Genomic DNA, 15,791 nt, shown 5'->3' with positions numbered 1-15,791 from the left:
TGGAGGGACTGTACATTAGTACAAGCACCAAGGAAATCAGCATGGAAATCAAAATAGTAGCAATGGAACCACCATATGACCCAACTATATCACTCTTTGGCATTATTTATTTATTTAAGCTGTCGACTGGACCTTTATTTATTTGTATGCAGTGCAGAGAATCAAACCCAGGACCTCACAAATGCTAGGCAAGCACTCAACCACTGAGCCACAACCCCAGCCCAACTCTATGGTATTTATTCTAAAGAATTAGTCATCATACTACAGTGATACCTGCAATATCCATATTTACAGCAGCATAATGCACAATAACTGAACTATGGAACCAATTTAGGTGTCCATCAATGTATGAATGGACAAAGAAAATGTGATAAATATACACAATGGAATTTTATTTGGCTATAATAAAATTATGTCATTTGCAGGAAAATGGATGGATCTTAAGAGCATTATGTTAAATGAAATAAGCCAAACTGAGAAAGTCAAGGGTCATATGTGAAAAGTAGAGAGTAAAAAGGAAAAGAAAGGTGAGGGGCGGGATCTCATGAAAATCAAAGGGAGACTAATAAGAGTAGAAAAAAGGGACCAAAGGAAGAGAGGAGAGGAGAGAAAGAGGAAATCCTGAGGAACTACACTGACTAAATTGTACTGTAAATTGTATTGTATTGACTAAATAAATTGTAATATTGTAAGCATGTATGAATTTGTTACAATGAATCCCACTGTTAAGTATCCTTATAACACACCAATAAAAAATGGAAAAAGTATGCTCATAGTGGTGAGGGGATGAAAAAGGTATTTAATGAGTCCAAAGGAAGTAGAAGGGAGAATAAAAATAAAACCAGAAATTAGCAAAACAGAAAAAAAAAGAAGATACAATATGGAGTACCAATGAATATAAAGGCTATTTCTTTGAAAAGAATAATCAAATTGACACATTTGGGGTAAAAATAATTGGGGGAAAAGTAGGCACACATAAATAGTATTAGGAATGGAAAGAGGGACAGATATAGCAATGACTGAGAAAATAAGGAGGGCTAGAGTTTGTGGCTCAGTGGTAAGAGCACTTGACTAGCATGTATGAGGCCCTGGATTCGATTCTCAGCACCAAATACAAATAAATGAATCCAATAAAGTCCATCGACATCTAAAAATAAATAAATAGAGAAATAAATAAAAGAAAATAAGTAAACATATTAAGACTTTATGCTAGTTGGTTGAAAGCTTAAGAAAAATATCCTAAGAAAAGACAACTGAGCAAAACTTTATTGAAGAAGAAATAAGTCTAGAAATATATAGTCCTTCTAGAAATGAGGACTATAGGTAATAAAACTATACTACATTTGGGATTCATACTAGATAAGTAAATTTTAGCTGCTCCTGCCCCTCACGCCCCACACACAAATGAGTAACTATGTGAGATGATGCATATCTTAATTTGCTTCCTTATAATATCCTTTTTACTATTTATCTGTACTCCATATATTATGTGCATACCTTAAATATACACAAAATCAATTTTTACAAATAAGAAATAGGGGGGCTTCCAGGCTGGTAAACATATTGAGGTGAGGTAACATACTTGAAGAAGCCATTGAATCTCTACCCTAACCCCTGTGTATCACTTCCATTTGGCTATTCTTGAGTTGTATTCTTCACAGCAAAACAGTTAACTTTGTATTTGTGAGTAAAGTGTTTTCTTGAGTTCTGGGAATCATTCTAGAAAGTTATCCAATCTAGGTGGCAGAAATTCCTAAATTTGTAGTCAGCTGGAAAGAAATGGAGTCCAGGCACTCTGTTTGGGGCTAGAATCAGAAGTGAGGGAAGTCTTGTAGGACTAACTCTTTTTTTTTTAATTTATTTTTTAGTTCTCGGCAGACACAACATCTTTGTTGGTATGTGGTGCTGAGGATCGAACCCGGGCCGCACGCATGCCAGGCGAGCGCGCTACCGATTGAGCCACATCTCCAGCCCAGGACTAACTCTTAAACTCGTGGAGTTTGAAATTATCTCTCAGTAGTGTTAGAACTGAATTGGGTTGTTGAGTACCCAGATAGCATCGGAACTCGTTGGTGTCAGGGAGGAAAAAACCTCTCATTTGGTTTCAGAAAACACTTCTTCATTTGGTGTTAGAAAACATGCAATTTCTAGCATGATCCAGACTCTTAGAAACATATAGTTTAGGAAGAGGAATAAAAGGAGGGGAACCTTTGATTTCTAGGTAGGTAGGCATATGGTTACCTACCTAGAAATCACAAATGTGCTAGGATCAGTGACCAAACATAAAAGTTTACATTCAGAATTTAGACATGTGTCCAACTCCTATGGAGTTGATCCACTGGATAGTTAAGGAAACATAAGCCAGTAAGAAAAAAGTAAAACACAAAATTCCTTGGTTATGTTGTATGTAAGAACTAAAATGAAATCAAGATCTTGACAATGGATGAACTTCAAATTTCAAGTCAGTCTGATAATGACCATTAGCTCCAAAGCTACTTTTGAATGGAAGAATAATATAGAAACAACAGAGTACCTCTAAGACTTCTGATCACCAAAAAGGTGGTCTGCTAAGGGAAGGGCAAAATAAGAAACTACTGCTGGGCGTGTGGTGCACACCTGCAATCCCAGTGGCTCAAGAGCCTGAGGCAGAAGGATCTTGAGTTCAAAACCAGCATCAGCCAAAGCAAGGCTTTAAGCAACTCATTGAGACTCTGTCTCCTAATAAAATACAAAATAGAGCTGGGGATGTGGCTCAGTGGTCAAGTGCCCCTGAGTTCAATCCCTGGTACTAAAACAAACACAAACAAACAAACAAAACACAGAATGAAAGAAAAGAAACTACTGAAACCAGGGGATACAGTGTGAATCAAGTTTTCTCTCATTTTGTGTATCACTATTACCAGTTTCCTGAAGAACTTTTATAATAGTGACTAATTTAGGGACAGTATCTTTGTTTTTAAGAGCTATAGACAGGAAGAACATACTTTGACTTGCATAGTTGACATAAGACTCACAGGCTCACTACAGAACAATCACACATGGGGATTTATGATCCAGATACCCAAGTTATTCTTGAGGGAAAAACCAGGCTCACAGACTGGATAAAAGTCACTATGAGTTCTGTTTACCTGGGGAGACTGCTTGACTTCACTTGTAAATGCCAAGTGGAATACCTCAGATGAAGCATTTTATAGGTTTTATATGACAGCCCTGTGAGATTGGCTTTATAATAATCAGAATAGCTGCCCACAGAATATGTCCATTATCCAGGTCAAATGCTGCAGTTAAGGAAGTTCCTATTAATGGGCAACTCAAGTAATATTACTGTTGCAAAACTGAATTGTCTGAAAAGCCTTATTCAATTTGCTGTGGAAGGCTTTACTCAGAACAGTTCTAAAGTGAAATGGAAATAGTTTATTCTGGATCTTATTACATGGGGAATGTAAGGATATTCCACGAAGGAGAGGGCCTCTTTTCCCCTAGGGATAAACTAGAACTGTGAGAGACACTGCCAGGTTCTACAGTCACTTGAATGGTACCTATAAACACCACTTGACTAACCAAAAGGAGCTGCTTGATATATGGATGATAATTCCAAGGTGAACGGACAACATCCTGTTTGGAAGGCCATCACTCCAAACAAATCAGCTTAGTGGGCTGACTTGCATACTGGTTTTTCAGCAGTGATGAGAGAATTGACAATGGTAAAAGTTCCTGTGTCTAGGTTTTTACTCACTCATGGGCAGGAGCCAATGACCTGGTCATATGGTCAGGTAGATGGGCAATGGAAAATTGGACTATTAAAGGGAAGCCTATGTGGGGTAGTCCCATATGCCTATTTCAACTGACCCAAATAAAGTCTTCCTTACTGTTTAAAAAGTATCACGAATAATTTTTAATAAGATTACATTCATCACAAAAAATGGTGTTAAAATATTGGCTGGTCAAATTGTACTACTTTCAGAATCCAGGTCACAGAAACTTACTCTCTGCCATCAAAGTATCAGAATTGCTTTTATGATTTATAAATTCTACAACCAATAAGATATGATGTCCATTTGAGCATGACTAGCAATTTGGGATTAGCAGCCTCACAATTTCTTCAAGAAAACTGAAACTAGCTTCCACTTTCTGACAAGATTTTTAATTCACACACAATTTACAAAAGTGAGGGGAAATTTAGGGGCAGAGGGAGTAAAGCGTAACAAACACACACAGGCATGCAGTGTGGAACTGTTAACTTCCTTTGTGAAGAGCCAAAGGAGGTAGGCAAGGCCCCTAAATATTCCTAAGGCTTTAATTATAGGTATTGGAAGTCAGACCACTAGTCAGGCATGATGGTGCTCATCAGAAATCCCAGTGACCTGGGAGACTGAAGCAGGAAGATCAAAAGTTGGAAGCCAGCCTCAGCAAATTAGTGAGATCCTGTCTCAAATTAAAAAGGTCTGTGGATGTAGCTCAGTAGTAGTGCCCCTGGGTTCAATCTCCAGTTAAAAAATAAAGTAGAAAGAAAGTTACACAATGATGTTTTAAATTCCCCATATTTCATTCTTCTACTATTCTTTGAAAAGAGAATCATACTCTGTTCTTTCCACTGTCCTAGCTCCACATATTTCCAGGCTATAGAAGAAAGTGCTGTGTTTTGTTTTTTTTTGCATTGTGGATTGAACCCAAAAGCCCTTAACCACTGAGCCGCATCTCCAGCTCTTTTTTATATTTTATTTAGAGACAGGGTCTCGCTGAGATGCTTAGGGCCTTACTAAGTTGCTGAGGCTGGCTTTGAACTCACGATCCTCCTGCCTCAGCCTCCTGAGCCATTGGGATTATGGGCGTGCACCATCGAGCCCAGCAAAAGTGTTTTTTTTTTTTAATTTGGGGTTCCAGGAAAGAGCCTTCTCCACCTGGATGAATTCTCTACTTAAAGTTTCTAGCTTATTACCACTGCAAAGTGACTATGATATACACACACTCTAAATAACAGATTGAATCTGTTTAAATAGGCTGTAGACCAGAATTTCAAATCAGTTTAGAGTGAAATTTTCATCACTGAAAACCATCTACTCTGATACACTTTGGGTTTTCATGGTAATTGTTCAGTACTTGAAATGTTTTTTTTTTAAATTTTATGGCATAGATTTATCAGTGAATAAGAAATGAAGTATAAAATGTTCTTTAATCCCCTTACACAGAGTCAGGAAGACTGAAAGAAGGGACCAGAGCACAAATCAACATAATGATTCTTTCATCTCATGTATTTAAATGGAATGTCTTTCTCTAATGGGAGAGAGATTGTCAATGTTAAAACTTGCTTTTACACATAGCTTTCATTTCATATTTGCAAGTATTTAGCACAACACCTTTATAACCGAGCCAAAAAATGAGTTCATAATTTAAAAATAAATATTGATAACAGGTAAAGAAAGGCTAAATGCAGTGTGCAATACAATTAATGTGGTGGTTAAGTACTTGGACAAAAACTGATCCAAGCCCAATTCTTGGTGCCACCGCATTGCTTATTTGCTATATGATCTTAAACAGATTACTTAACTTTCCTGAGATTCAATTTCCTCATTAACAAAACATGGATTACAGCACTATCTAATTGTAAAAGGATTAAATGTAGGGGAAAACCCCCATATGTACATACATTTCTTTAGCACAATTCCTGATATCAAGTGATTTTAGTTAATCATTGTATCTGCACCCCACCCCTGCCTTTACTGTATGCACATAGGGGAAAAAATATAGTTCTAAGAGCTGAACATGATGGTGCATACTTAAATTCTCAGGTACTCGGGAAGCAAATTCGAGTCTAGCCTGGGCAACTTAGCAAGATCCCATCTCACACAAAAAAAGAAAAAAAAATCTAGTTCTATTATTTCAGGATTCAGTCTCTTATATTCTCAGCAAAAGACCAGACCAAATTACCAAAAACTACTCAGAGTACAAAAACATGTCCATAAATACTCATTTTTCTTCATTTACAACTAAAATCAATTGGTAGTATTAATCAACTAAAACTTCAGCAGATTACTTAAAACAAATGGGACAAGCAAACCAGAGTAGAAAGATGGAGGCTCAGTTCAGATAAGCAAGTGAAAAATAAACTGCTACTTAACAAAGGAAGTATCATAATGGCAAATTTTCTTAAAAAAAAAAAAAAGCACAGTACAAAGGATAAAAGAACATTTATTAGTATTTTTCCACTCCTTTGTGGTGAGGACATCACATCACATCACCTGAGGCTTCACATATGCTAGCCAAGCACTCTTATCACTGAGTTATACTCCCAGCCCGTTTATTAGGCTCTTTAGTTGTAGATGGACACAATACCTTTACTTTAATTAATTTTATGTGGTGCTGAGGCTCGAACCCAGTGCCTCACACACACTGAGCTACAACCCCAGCCCTGTCAGGCTCTTAATCCTGGAACAAAAGCCTTTTGACTCTGTTTATGCTGCTAGGGATCAAATCCAGAGCCTTGCACATACCAGGCAAGTGCTCTACCCTTAGCAAGACCCCAGATCAAACAAATGTCTTGACTATGTAATTTTTTAAAAGCTGTAGTTTAAACTAAGTAATATGTTGGACCTCCACAACTTAAGATAAGCATAATTTACAGAAGATTATATTAAACTAACAATAACTACAGTAATATCAGCTTCTCTTCCATTTAGTGCCACTTTATATTCCAAGCGCTTTGTACAGGTTTTCTTATTTAATCTTCACAATAAATCAGTGAGACAGGATGGGGACTGTTATCCTCATAAAAATAAGGGTACTGACACTTAGGAAAATTAAGTAACTTGCCCATCATTATAGTTACTAAAGGATAGGGCAGAATTTGAACCCAGGATTGTTATGACTTCTAAAACCAATATAGGTTGGGCATTCCTAATTCAAAAATCTAAAAATTGAAATACTCCAAAATTTGAATACTACATGATGTGACTCTTCAACTCTACCTTCTTCAGGGAAAAATGTTAGGAAGAGGAGTTACTTGAAGTTAAAATTATCAGTTCCTAGTAGGTGATTTAGAAGTAATGATGAGCACTAAAAAAGTGAGAGCAAGAAGAAAGAAAACAAATTTAGACTGGCTATCAGAGAAGAACTTCCTGTCAACAAAAACTGAGACACTAGAACATATTATCAAAGAACATTACGTAGGATAAACTTGAAGAAAACACAACCTTGTGAAGGGTTGTCAACACACAAATAGTGTCAACATACACACAAGATGGGAAAGTACAAATATAGCTAACTTGGCTCAGCCTCACTTATAATTTAAAATAGAAAAATAAAAAAAGAAAAGTGGTAAAATAAGCCTGACAGCAGCAGTCAGGAGATTGCACTAGAATTCTGCCAGCCTAAATACAAGTTAGCAAAATGCTAACCCAAATATTTATGCCACATTTTTCAAAGGATCCATCAAGGTACAGGTACTATTTTATAATTTTCTTCAATTCACTACCCCTTAGGACATGACATCTCTATTTCTTCTGTAAATTCATATTCAGATGGGAACCGGTATCCTTGTCTAAGCTTAACATTAGTAGACGTTAATGTACTGGAAAAATAAAACCCAGATTGTTAGTTTTCAAGTGTGTAGGGAAATTTATGAATAAAAGATATCACAATGATAACAAACACACACACACCCTCTGGCAGAACTATTAGTTAAACTGGGAAAGTCTTGTCTTTTTCATGCCTGTACAACTTCTCTTCTTCTCTCAAGTGAAATGTTCCCACAGGCAAAGTTCCTAAGTTGATTGCTTCAAGACACTTCAGAGTCATCAATTTCATTTATTCCTTTCCAATGTCAGCTGAATTTTCATCTGAACCTTTACTGATTTGTAAAAAATGGGAAGTCTATATATCCCTCCTCATAGTAACTGGTTTTCTTCACTTTCATGAAAAGAATGTTTCTTTAATGAGGATTATATATTATCAGGAAAAAAGGGCTATTTCCATTAAAAATTAAATATGTCCAAACTGGTATAGGTAATATTATTGTACTCTTTCCTGTTTTTCTCTATAGCACTGCCAACTCAAAGAGAAACAACATGTAGTTATTGGTTCCATCCATACCAGTTCCTTTTACACAAAACAGAAAAAACTCCTGACCATTAATTACATGGTTCTAGCAATATAGCTCAAGGAAATCCAGTATTTGAGGATGTAAATACTTGCTTTGGGAAAATAACACCTACCTTGTGAGTAGAGGAGGATCTGCATTTCTAAAAGAACACAGGTAAAAACCTGCACCAGGTTCTCTAAACCCAGGAGCTCAAAAGCTTCATGAAGAGGGTAGTCAGAGAGGGGGAGTTCATTGGTCCCAGGCCTCTGGCAGATGACAGGTTCATAAACACCATAAAATTTCAGTGATCTCCCTGGAGGTGGAAGAGGTACTTCATAAAGAATATTATGGATGTAGCTCTCAAGCGGCAAGGGTGGTGGCTGCTGTGAGGTAACTGCCTTGTAAAGTTGGATGAGGAATTTCTTGCAGGCCTGCATAAAAGGTAGTGGTGTGATCAAGCATATACTTTTTGAAACATACAGGGTATCTCTGTTGATATCATAGGAGTTGTATCGCTGGAGTTTCAAAAGGGAAGTTGTATCGCCCTCATCAATGCTGCTTGCCAGTGAGTCCATGCTACATGAGGATGAAGCATAAACACTGCTGTATTGCTCAGCGTTGTGCATCTGGTAGAGTGTCTGCATTGCTGTGCAGATTTGCTTACTTGTAACTTCTTCATAAAAAGTGAGAACAAAACCGTAGGTGCGAGAACCATCTTCCCGGGTAATTATAAATGAGTGAAACTGAGGGTCTTTACTTTCATTTTGGGTTCTGAATGATAGCCCTTTAGGCATGCATAACTGTAGAGGAAATGGGGAGAAAGCATCAGAATACAACATACAAACAACTTCAAACCTGAAAAAAAAGATGTTTGGCTTTTTTTTTTTTTTTTAACATTACAGAATTCAAAAGGACAGGTTTTTAATCTAGCTTTAACTTTAGCAATAGCCTTATATTAGAAATACATTGTAAGCTCACTTACATGTAGATAAAGGTATTTTTAAAAGGAATATATACATGCATATATCAGAAAAATAATCACTGTGTGGGTACTACAAGGAGGTGTTTTATTAAGATTGAGAAGATCTTTTGGTCCCAAAAACCTCTAACCAAGCTTGTAACCTTGAACAAGTCATGTAACTTCTCTGAACCTCAGTTACTTTTACAGTTGCTACATCAATAAACTGAAGATGGAGTATGCAAAACACTTTACAAATAGTTAAGTACCATTTTTGTGGCAATATGATGCTTCAAAGGAAAAGGGAAAAAAGTGAAGGCTCATTTGATAATGGGAAAAAAGTTTAAAAAACCAACAGTACCATCTTTGCTTTTTTTGAACAACATGATACTTTTTTTAAAAAAAATTATTTTTTTAGTTGTAGTTGGACACAACACCTTTATTTCACTTGTTTATTTTTGTATGTGGTACTGAGGATCGAACCCAGGGTCTCGCATGTGCGAGGCGAGCGTTCTACTGCTGAGCCACAATCCCAGCCCAATATGATACTTTATATTAGAAAAAAATAAACAGAAAATGAAAACGTTTTGATACTGACACAGAAGAGAAGAAACAAGACATTTTTGATTATTTGTAGTAGAGACTGACGTTCTAGGTCTTGGGAACTAGCAAAATTAACTCAAACTTGGGAACAAAATTACCCAAGAAGCTAAAGATTCTATATTTAGCATCTCATGCATTTTGATACTTAAAAGGCATGAGATACTAAATTCTTTAAAATATTTCAAATAAATTACAGAAAATTAGAAATATATTAAATAAATAAGAACTTGTAATTCAATCATATTCAAAAATAATCTTATTTGTTTTATGTATTTTTCTACTTTTGTACTGCAATCTACTTTCTGCATTGAGATAATTTTATCATACATTATTATATTTTTCTATTTTCCCTCCAATTTAATAAACAATCTGGTGCAAAATCTAGACACTCTCCCAAATTCCTGCATTACCAAGAAAGCAAAATTCACCTTAAAAGTTATACATCCTTCATATTGTCAATGTTTATTAAGTGCCTTTGGAAATGAGACCCCGTGCTGACCTACAATGATGAGAAAGACATGGTCCCTGCTTCTAGGGAGGTCCCAGCCCATAGGATGAAAGACAAATGTAAAAAAAAAAAAAAAAAAGAAAATCATAAATCACAAAGTATGCAAAGTGCAAAGATAAGACAAATGCAGGTTGATTTAGAAAAAGATAGCAGGAAAGCATATTAGGAAAAAAAGAAAGCTATCACATAAAAATGAAGTCCAAATTGAAACCTGAGGATGGGTATAATAGGTGCTGGTCAGATGAATATGATTCTAAGCAAAGGAACAATAGGTGAAAAGCCAAGAAGGAAGAATAAATGGATTCGAGGAAGTGAAACCAGGTCAGTGTGGGTGGAGCACAGAATGCAAGGTGGGGGATGTGATAAGAAAGCAAGAGAAATAATTAGGGGCCTTCCTGGAGGGCCTTGGTGACCCCTATTAGAAATTTGAAGACAATGGTAGCCTTTGAAGGATTTTTAGCAGGAGGAGCCTAGAATGTGATAAATCTGAGAATATCCATCTCCCAGCACTGAAAGACAATGGTTTTCAAAGGGGTCCAAAAAGGAAAGGACAATGCTTCAGTGTCTAGGAAGTAGTGAGAGGTCAGAGGAGAAACAGGGAACAGCTTCCCTCCCTTCCTCAGGCACATTCCATTTGAATTTGTTTTGTAGAGTTTTGTATTAAAATTTCTGGGTTACCACTGCTTAAAAAAAACCCACAAAATCTTAATGGACAGGATTAATAAAACAAATTTTCACTGAGCATGAAGATGGGTGGGTGTACTGACTGCTCCTCATAACCACTTGAAATCATGGGCCAGCCTTTTTCCCTAAAATTTCTAGGCTCTGAAGCCAAGTCCTAAATTTATATCACATCTTGGTTTTCTTTTCTTTTGTGGTACTGCGATTGAAAAGGGGTACTCTATCACTGAGCTACATAGCCCTAGCTCTTTTTATTTTTTGAGATAATGTCTCACTGAGTTGTCCAAACTGGCCTTGTAATTGTCATCCTCTTGTCTCCTGAGTTGCTGGGACTATAGATGTGTACAATAGTGCCCAGCTGAACTTTACTCTTAACTAAATAATTACTTCACTATTTCCATCAAGATGTCTAATTTACCATGGCCAAAACTGAAAGCCTGATTTGTTCCTCCAAGCCTGTTCCCCGTATATCTCCATCCATCCATCCATCCATCCATCTGCTTTGCCTAGTATAAAAACCTTGGAGTAATCTTTTACCTCTCTCCTCCCTTCTCATTCAATTATCCAATCCATGAGCAAATATTATGAAATGTACATTCAAACATATATTCAGAGACTACTTACTTCTCTCTTTACTCTTAACTCTCTACTCCATCTTCTTTTCTTGCCTGGATGACTGTGATATTCTGTTAACCATTCTCCTTGCTTTTGCCTTTGTTCCCCTTAATCTATTCCCCATAGAGCAATCAACATGATCCACAAAAATGTCAGATTTTGTCACTCTTCTTAAAACTCTCAATGGACTCTTACCTCAATAAAAACCAAAGTCCTTACTATAGTAGGGCCCTATGGCCTGGCTCCAGCAACAGTCTACCCTCATCTTCCACTATTCTTTACCCACTCTTCTCCAGCAACACTGGCATGCTGCCTTTCTGTGAACAGGACTAGCATGCTCTTGTCAAAATCTGTTCTGTCACCTGGAAATGACTTCCTGTAGGTGTACAAATGGCTTACTCCCTGTGGCAGGCTATTTTGTAAAAATGGTTCAAACAATATTTCTAGTTCCACGTACTCTTCCGGTACTTTGCCATCCTCCCATTGAGGGGTAGAGTCTACCCGTCTCCTTGAACCTGGGTAGGCTGCTGAAAGTGCTCACATCAGAGAGTAACAAACTGTTCTCACAAATAGCCAGATAAATATTTTTAGGCTCTGCAGACCACAGTATTGTCCTAACAACTCAACCCTAGCACTGTCACAAGAAAATAGTCATGATAACACATACAGGAATAATATGACTTTTCTAATACAATTATGTTAATAAAAACAGATGGATGGATTTGGACAGGAAGACACGTTTGCCCAAACCCTGACCTAATCAAGTAAAATGCAACAGCAGCGACAGTAACCAAGTGACTTTTGAAGCAAGCCTAAAAGTGGCAATACAGCTTCTACCTCTCTTGCTGGTCAAACATCTTGGAAGCCCTGAAGTAATATATAAATCTGGCTAACCTGAAGCTTCCATGCTGTCAAAATCAATTGGAGAGACCATAGAGACACAAGTAATATATTTGTCTAAAAAATTGTAAAAACTAGCCCCAGGAGATCAAGGTTGACTGCAATGTTTCAGCCCAAGCTATGAGTAAGGCTATATTTGATTTTAATCTTTACACTTCAAACCTCTCTAGTGCACGCTGAGAACAGGGGCAGCCCTGCCAAAATCTATCCAAATCACACATTTGTAAGCAAAGTAATTATTCTGTTGTTTTAAATCAAGGGCCAATAAACCACAGTGTTTATGTTAAATCCAATCTGCCACCAGTTGTTTTTTTTTTTTTTTTTTTTGGCGGGGGTGGGGTGGTGGGGTGGGGTACTGGGAGTTGAACTCAGGGGCACTTAACCACTGAGTCACACCCCCAAGCCCTATTCTGTATTTTACTTAGAGACAGGGTTTCACAGAGTCACTCAGTGCCTTGCTAAATTGCTGAGGCTGGCTTTGAACTCGTGATCCTCCTGTCTCAGCCTCTGGAGCTGCTGGGATTATAGGCATGTGCCACCATGCCCGGCTCCTGCCACCAGTTTGGTAAATAAAATTTCACTTCAAACAAGTCACACTCTTCATTTATATATTGTCAATAGATGTTTATCTATTACCCAACAACAGAGCTGAATAATTGTGACGGAATCTGTATGCCCACAAGACCTCAAACATTTACTATCTGATCCCATATGGAAAAAAATTGCCATCCCTTGTTCTAAGCCAGTAAGTAATACAAACATGGGTTTTTTTTTTAATGAATCAACAGATAATCAAAATGTTCCTTTACTTCCTTGAAGTCTAAATAAACATTGCTTTAGAAAAGCCTTCCTCTACCTTTCTATTAAAAAATGGTGTTTTTCTCATCCTTTAAATGCTATGAGAATGCTACTTCTCTAAAAAGTCCTTTTTGTATAGAGAAGCAATTAAAGCCTTGCATCACTATATACTTGGACAATATAGAGATATGCATTATTAGCTCTAATTTTATTTCATCTCTAGGTTGTAAACTACTCAAGGGCTGGTACTTTATTTCAGAAACCTTAAATATTCAAGTGTAACATGCATTGAACAATATATTATTTGGGGCCAAAATAAATGGTGATTGATGAAAACAAAAGGAAAAAAAACTATGACGCTAAACATTATAACAGTGGCTATGCTGCTGGGAGCTGTACTTGGCAGAGTTAATTTTACTTCCCCTCCCTTTACATGTCATTCTAAATTCTAAAGAAAAGCCTCACCTAAATGATTAAGGTGTTAATTATTAAATAAACTTTTTGTAGGTTTATAGAACCCAACATCTGATGCCCTTTAGATAACGTCAGAATGTGTAATGCCCCTCTTTATTCTAGTCCTGTGCATCAACCAATACAAAGTATTAAACTGCTATGAGGTTTACTTGCAGAAAAGTAATATGTTTGTCTAAAAAACTGTAAAAACTAGCCCCAGGAGGTCAAGACTGACTGCAAAGTTTCAGCCCAAGAGGTGGGGGAGAATGGGACATAGACACATGCCCTGAATTATAAAGACCCCATTCAATACACTCTGCCTGCCCACTCTCCTTCCTTTCCCACCCTATAAAAGCTCTTTGTGTACCTGACTTTCCCAAGATGATAGACTCCACCAATTTTCTCTGGGTCAGTCCTTAAACAAACTGATTTCCTCCATATTAACTCTCATCTCATAAGTATTGGCTTTTGAAGGGTGAGCAGGCAGACTTAGGTTCAGGAATAGCATCAGTATACCAGTGAAAATGTCTTTATGTTTCACATCACTGAATATAAGACTAGGAGAGAACTAAGGTAGATTTAGTTAATTTTTTAAATATATAGTAACAAGAATTAAAGTACCATGTATATCTGCATAGAATAAGATATAAACTTAAACCAGGTGGGGTGTAATATGGGGTGGTGTATGCTTGTAATCCCAGCAGCTCAGGAGGCTGAGATAGAAGGATCATGAGTTCAAAGCCAGCCTCAGCAACAGTGAGGCACTAAGCAACTCAGTGAGATCACCCTGTCTCTAAATAAAACACAAAATAGGGCTGGGGATGTGGCTCAATGGTTGAGAGCCCCTGAGTTCAATCCCTGGTACCCCACACCCCACACGTCCCCCAAAAGACATAGACTTAGATAAACCTGATGAATACCTGGATTTGCTAAATGGAAAACTGCTTATTCCTAACCTTAGGAAATAACTGTAAAATGAGAGGCTGCACATGGCAGGATCCTTTCAAGACCCTGCATTCAATTTAAAGCTGTTTTTATTATAACAATAAGCAATGAATTACTGTGCTGGTAGTATAAATGAACTCATGTGACACATTTACTATATTCAATAAAGATTATAGAAGGGATGATATGAATTACTATTGCTCCAGGTTACTTCAAGTTGTTTAGCATAGTGCATGGCACATCAGTATTTGCTGAATGAATGAAAGAATGAGAAAGAAAACAAACAAACAAAAAATCTTGGGTACAGGACCCAGATTTAGTTCATCTCTTGATCTAGCCTGAAGTTCTCTTTTTAGTAAACTATACAGAGACTTCCAAAATCAACATAAAGATTTACTTTTGTTGGGGCTGGGGTTGTGGCACAGTGATAGAGTGCTCACCTAGCATGCATGAGGCACTGGGTTTGGTACTCAGTACCACATAAATGTAAAATAAAGATATTGTGTCCACCTAAAACTTAAGAATAAATGTTAAAAAAAAAAGATTTACTTTTGTTGATAGGTTTTTCTGAACATAGTAAACCACAAAATCACAGTTCACACTGTTTTTTGAACAGTTGCCAAATATTCCCTTAAAGGTTTGTAGGTTTCTTGAGCACATATTCAAGCATTTACAAGAAAAGCTTGCTAAAAGTTGTATGCAAAGTGAAGAAAGATTTTCTATGCTGCAAATAATAGATGTAATTTTTTTCTTAAATGCTCTTCCTACAAATAAGAAAAATAAGGTATATTTCTAATCTGGAAACCATGAATTAAAAAATATTATTGCTTTCTCATTTTTATTATTTTGGAGTACTGGGGATTGAACCAAGGGGTGCTTTACCACTTAGCTACATCCCTTGTCCTTTTCATTTTATATTTTGAGACAGGGTCTCATTAAGTTGCTTAGGCCTTGCTAAGCTACTGAGACGGGGCTTGAACTTGCAATTCTCCTATCTCAGCCATCCAAGTCACGGGGATTACAGGCATATGCCACCATGCCCAGCTGCCTTCTCAGTTCCTATGGCTGTCCTCAAACTTGCAATCCTCTTGCCTTAGTCTCTCAAACAGCTGGGATTTCAGGTATGTACCAGAACCTACCATTGTATTTTAATAATCTATTGTTATCCCTTAATATTGCTATTACTAATAATATCTCATCTCACCTTTCCACAATAAAATAACTAAAAATTAGAGTTGTAATATTATGATCAG

At 37.0% G+C, this 15,791-nt stretch overlaps 1 protein-coding gene across 6 annotated transcripts in view; it reads right to left on the bottom strand.

The window, feature by feature from the left end:
* Window positions 1-15,791, bottom strand: part of Dennd5b (DENN domain containing 5B) — a 184,838-nt gene that overhangs the window by 98,039 nt on the left and 71,008 nt on the right. For all 6 annotated transcript variants that reach the window (XR_013422993.1, XM_078014940.1, XM_078014938.1 and 3 more), the window contains one exon: window positions 8,211-8,877. Coding sequence is in view for 5 of the 6 variants with exons in the window: in XM_078014940.1 (XP_077871066.1) it covers window positions 8,211-8,877 (667 nt within the window). In the remaining variant the exon portion in view is untranslated. The remainder of the gene's footprint in view (window positions 1-8,210; window positions 8,878-15,791) is intronic.

This window comes from Ictidomys tridecemlineatus, chromosome 6 (assembly GCF_052094955.1).
Source record: "Ictidomys tridecemlineatus isolate mIctTri1 chromosome 6, mIctTri1.hap1, whole genome shotgun sequence".
NCBI lineage: Eukaryota > Metazoa > Chordata > Mammalia > Rodentia > Sciuridae > Ictidomys > Ictidomys tridecemlineatus.
Note: the sequence above shows the minus strand (reverse complement) of the source record. Positions and strands in the feature narration are given on the sequence as shown.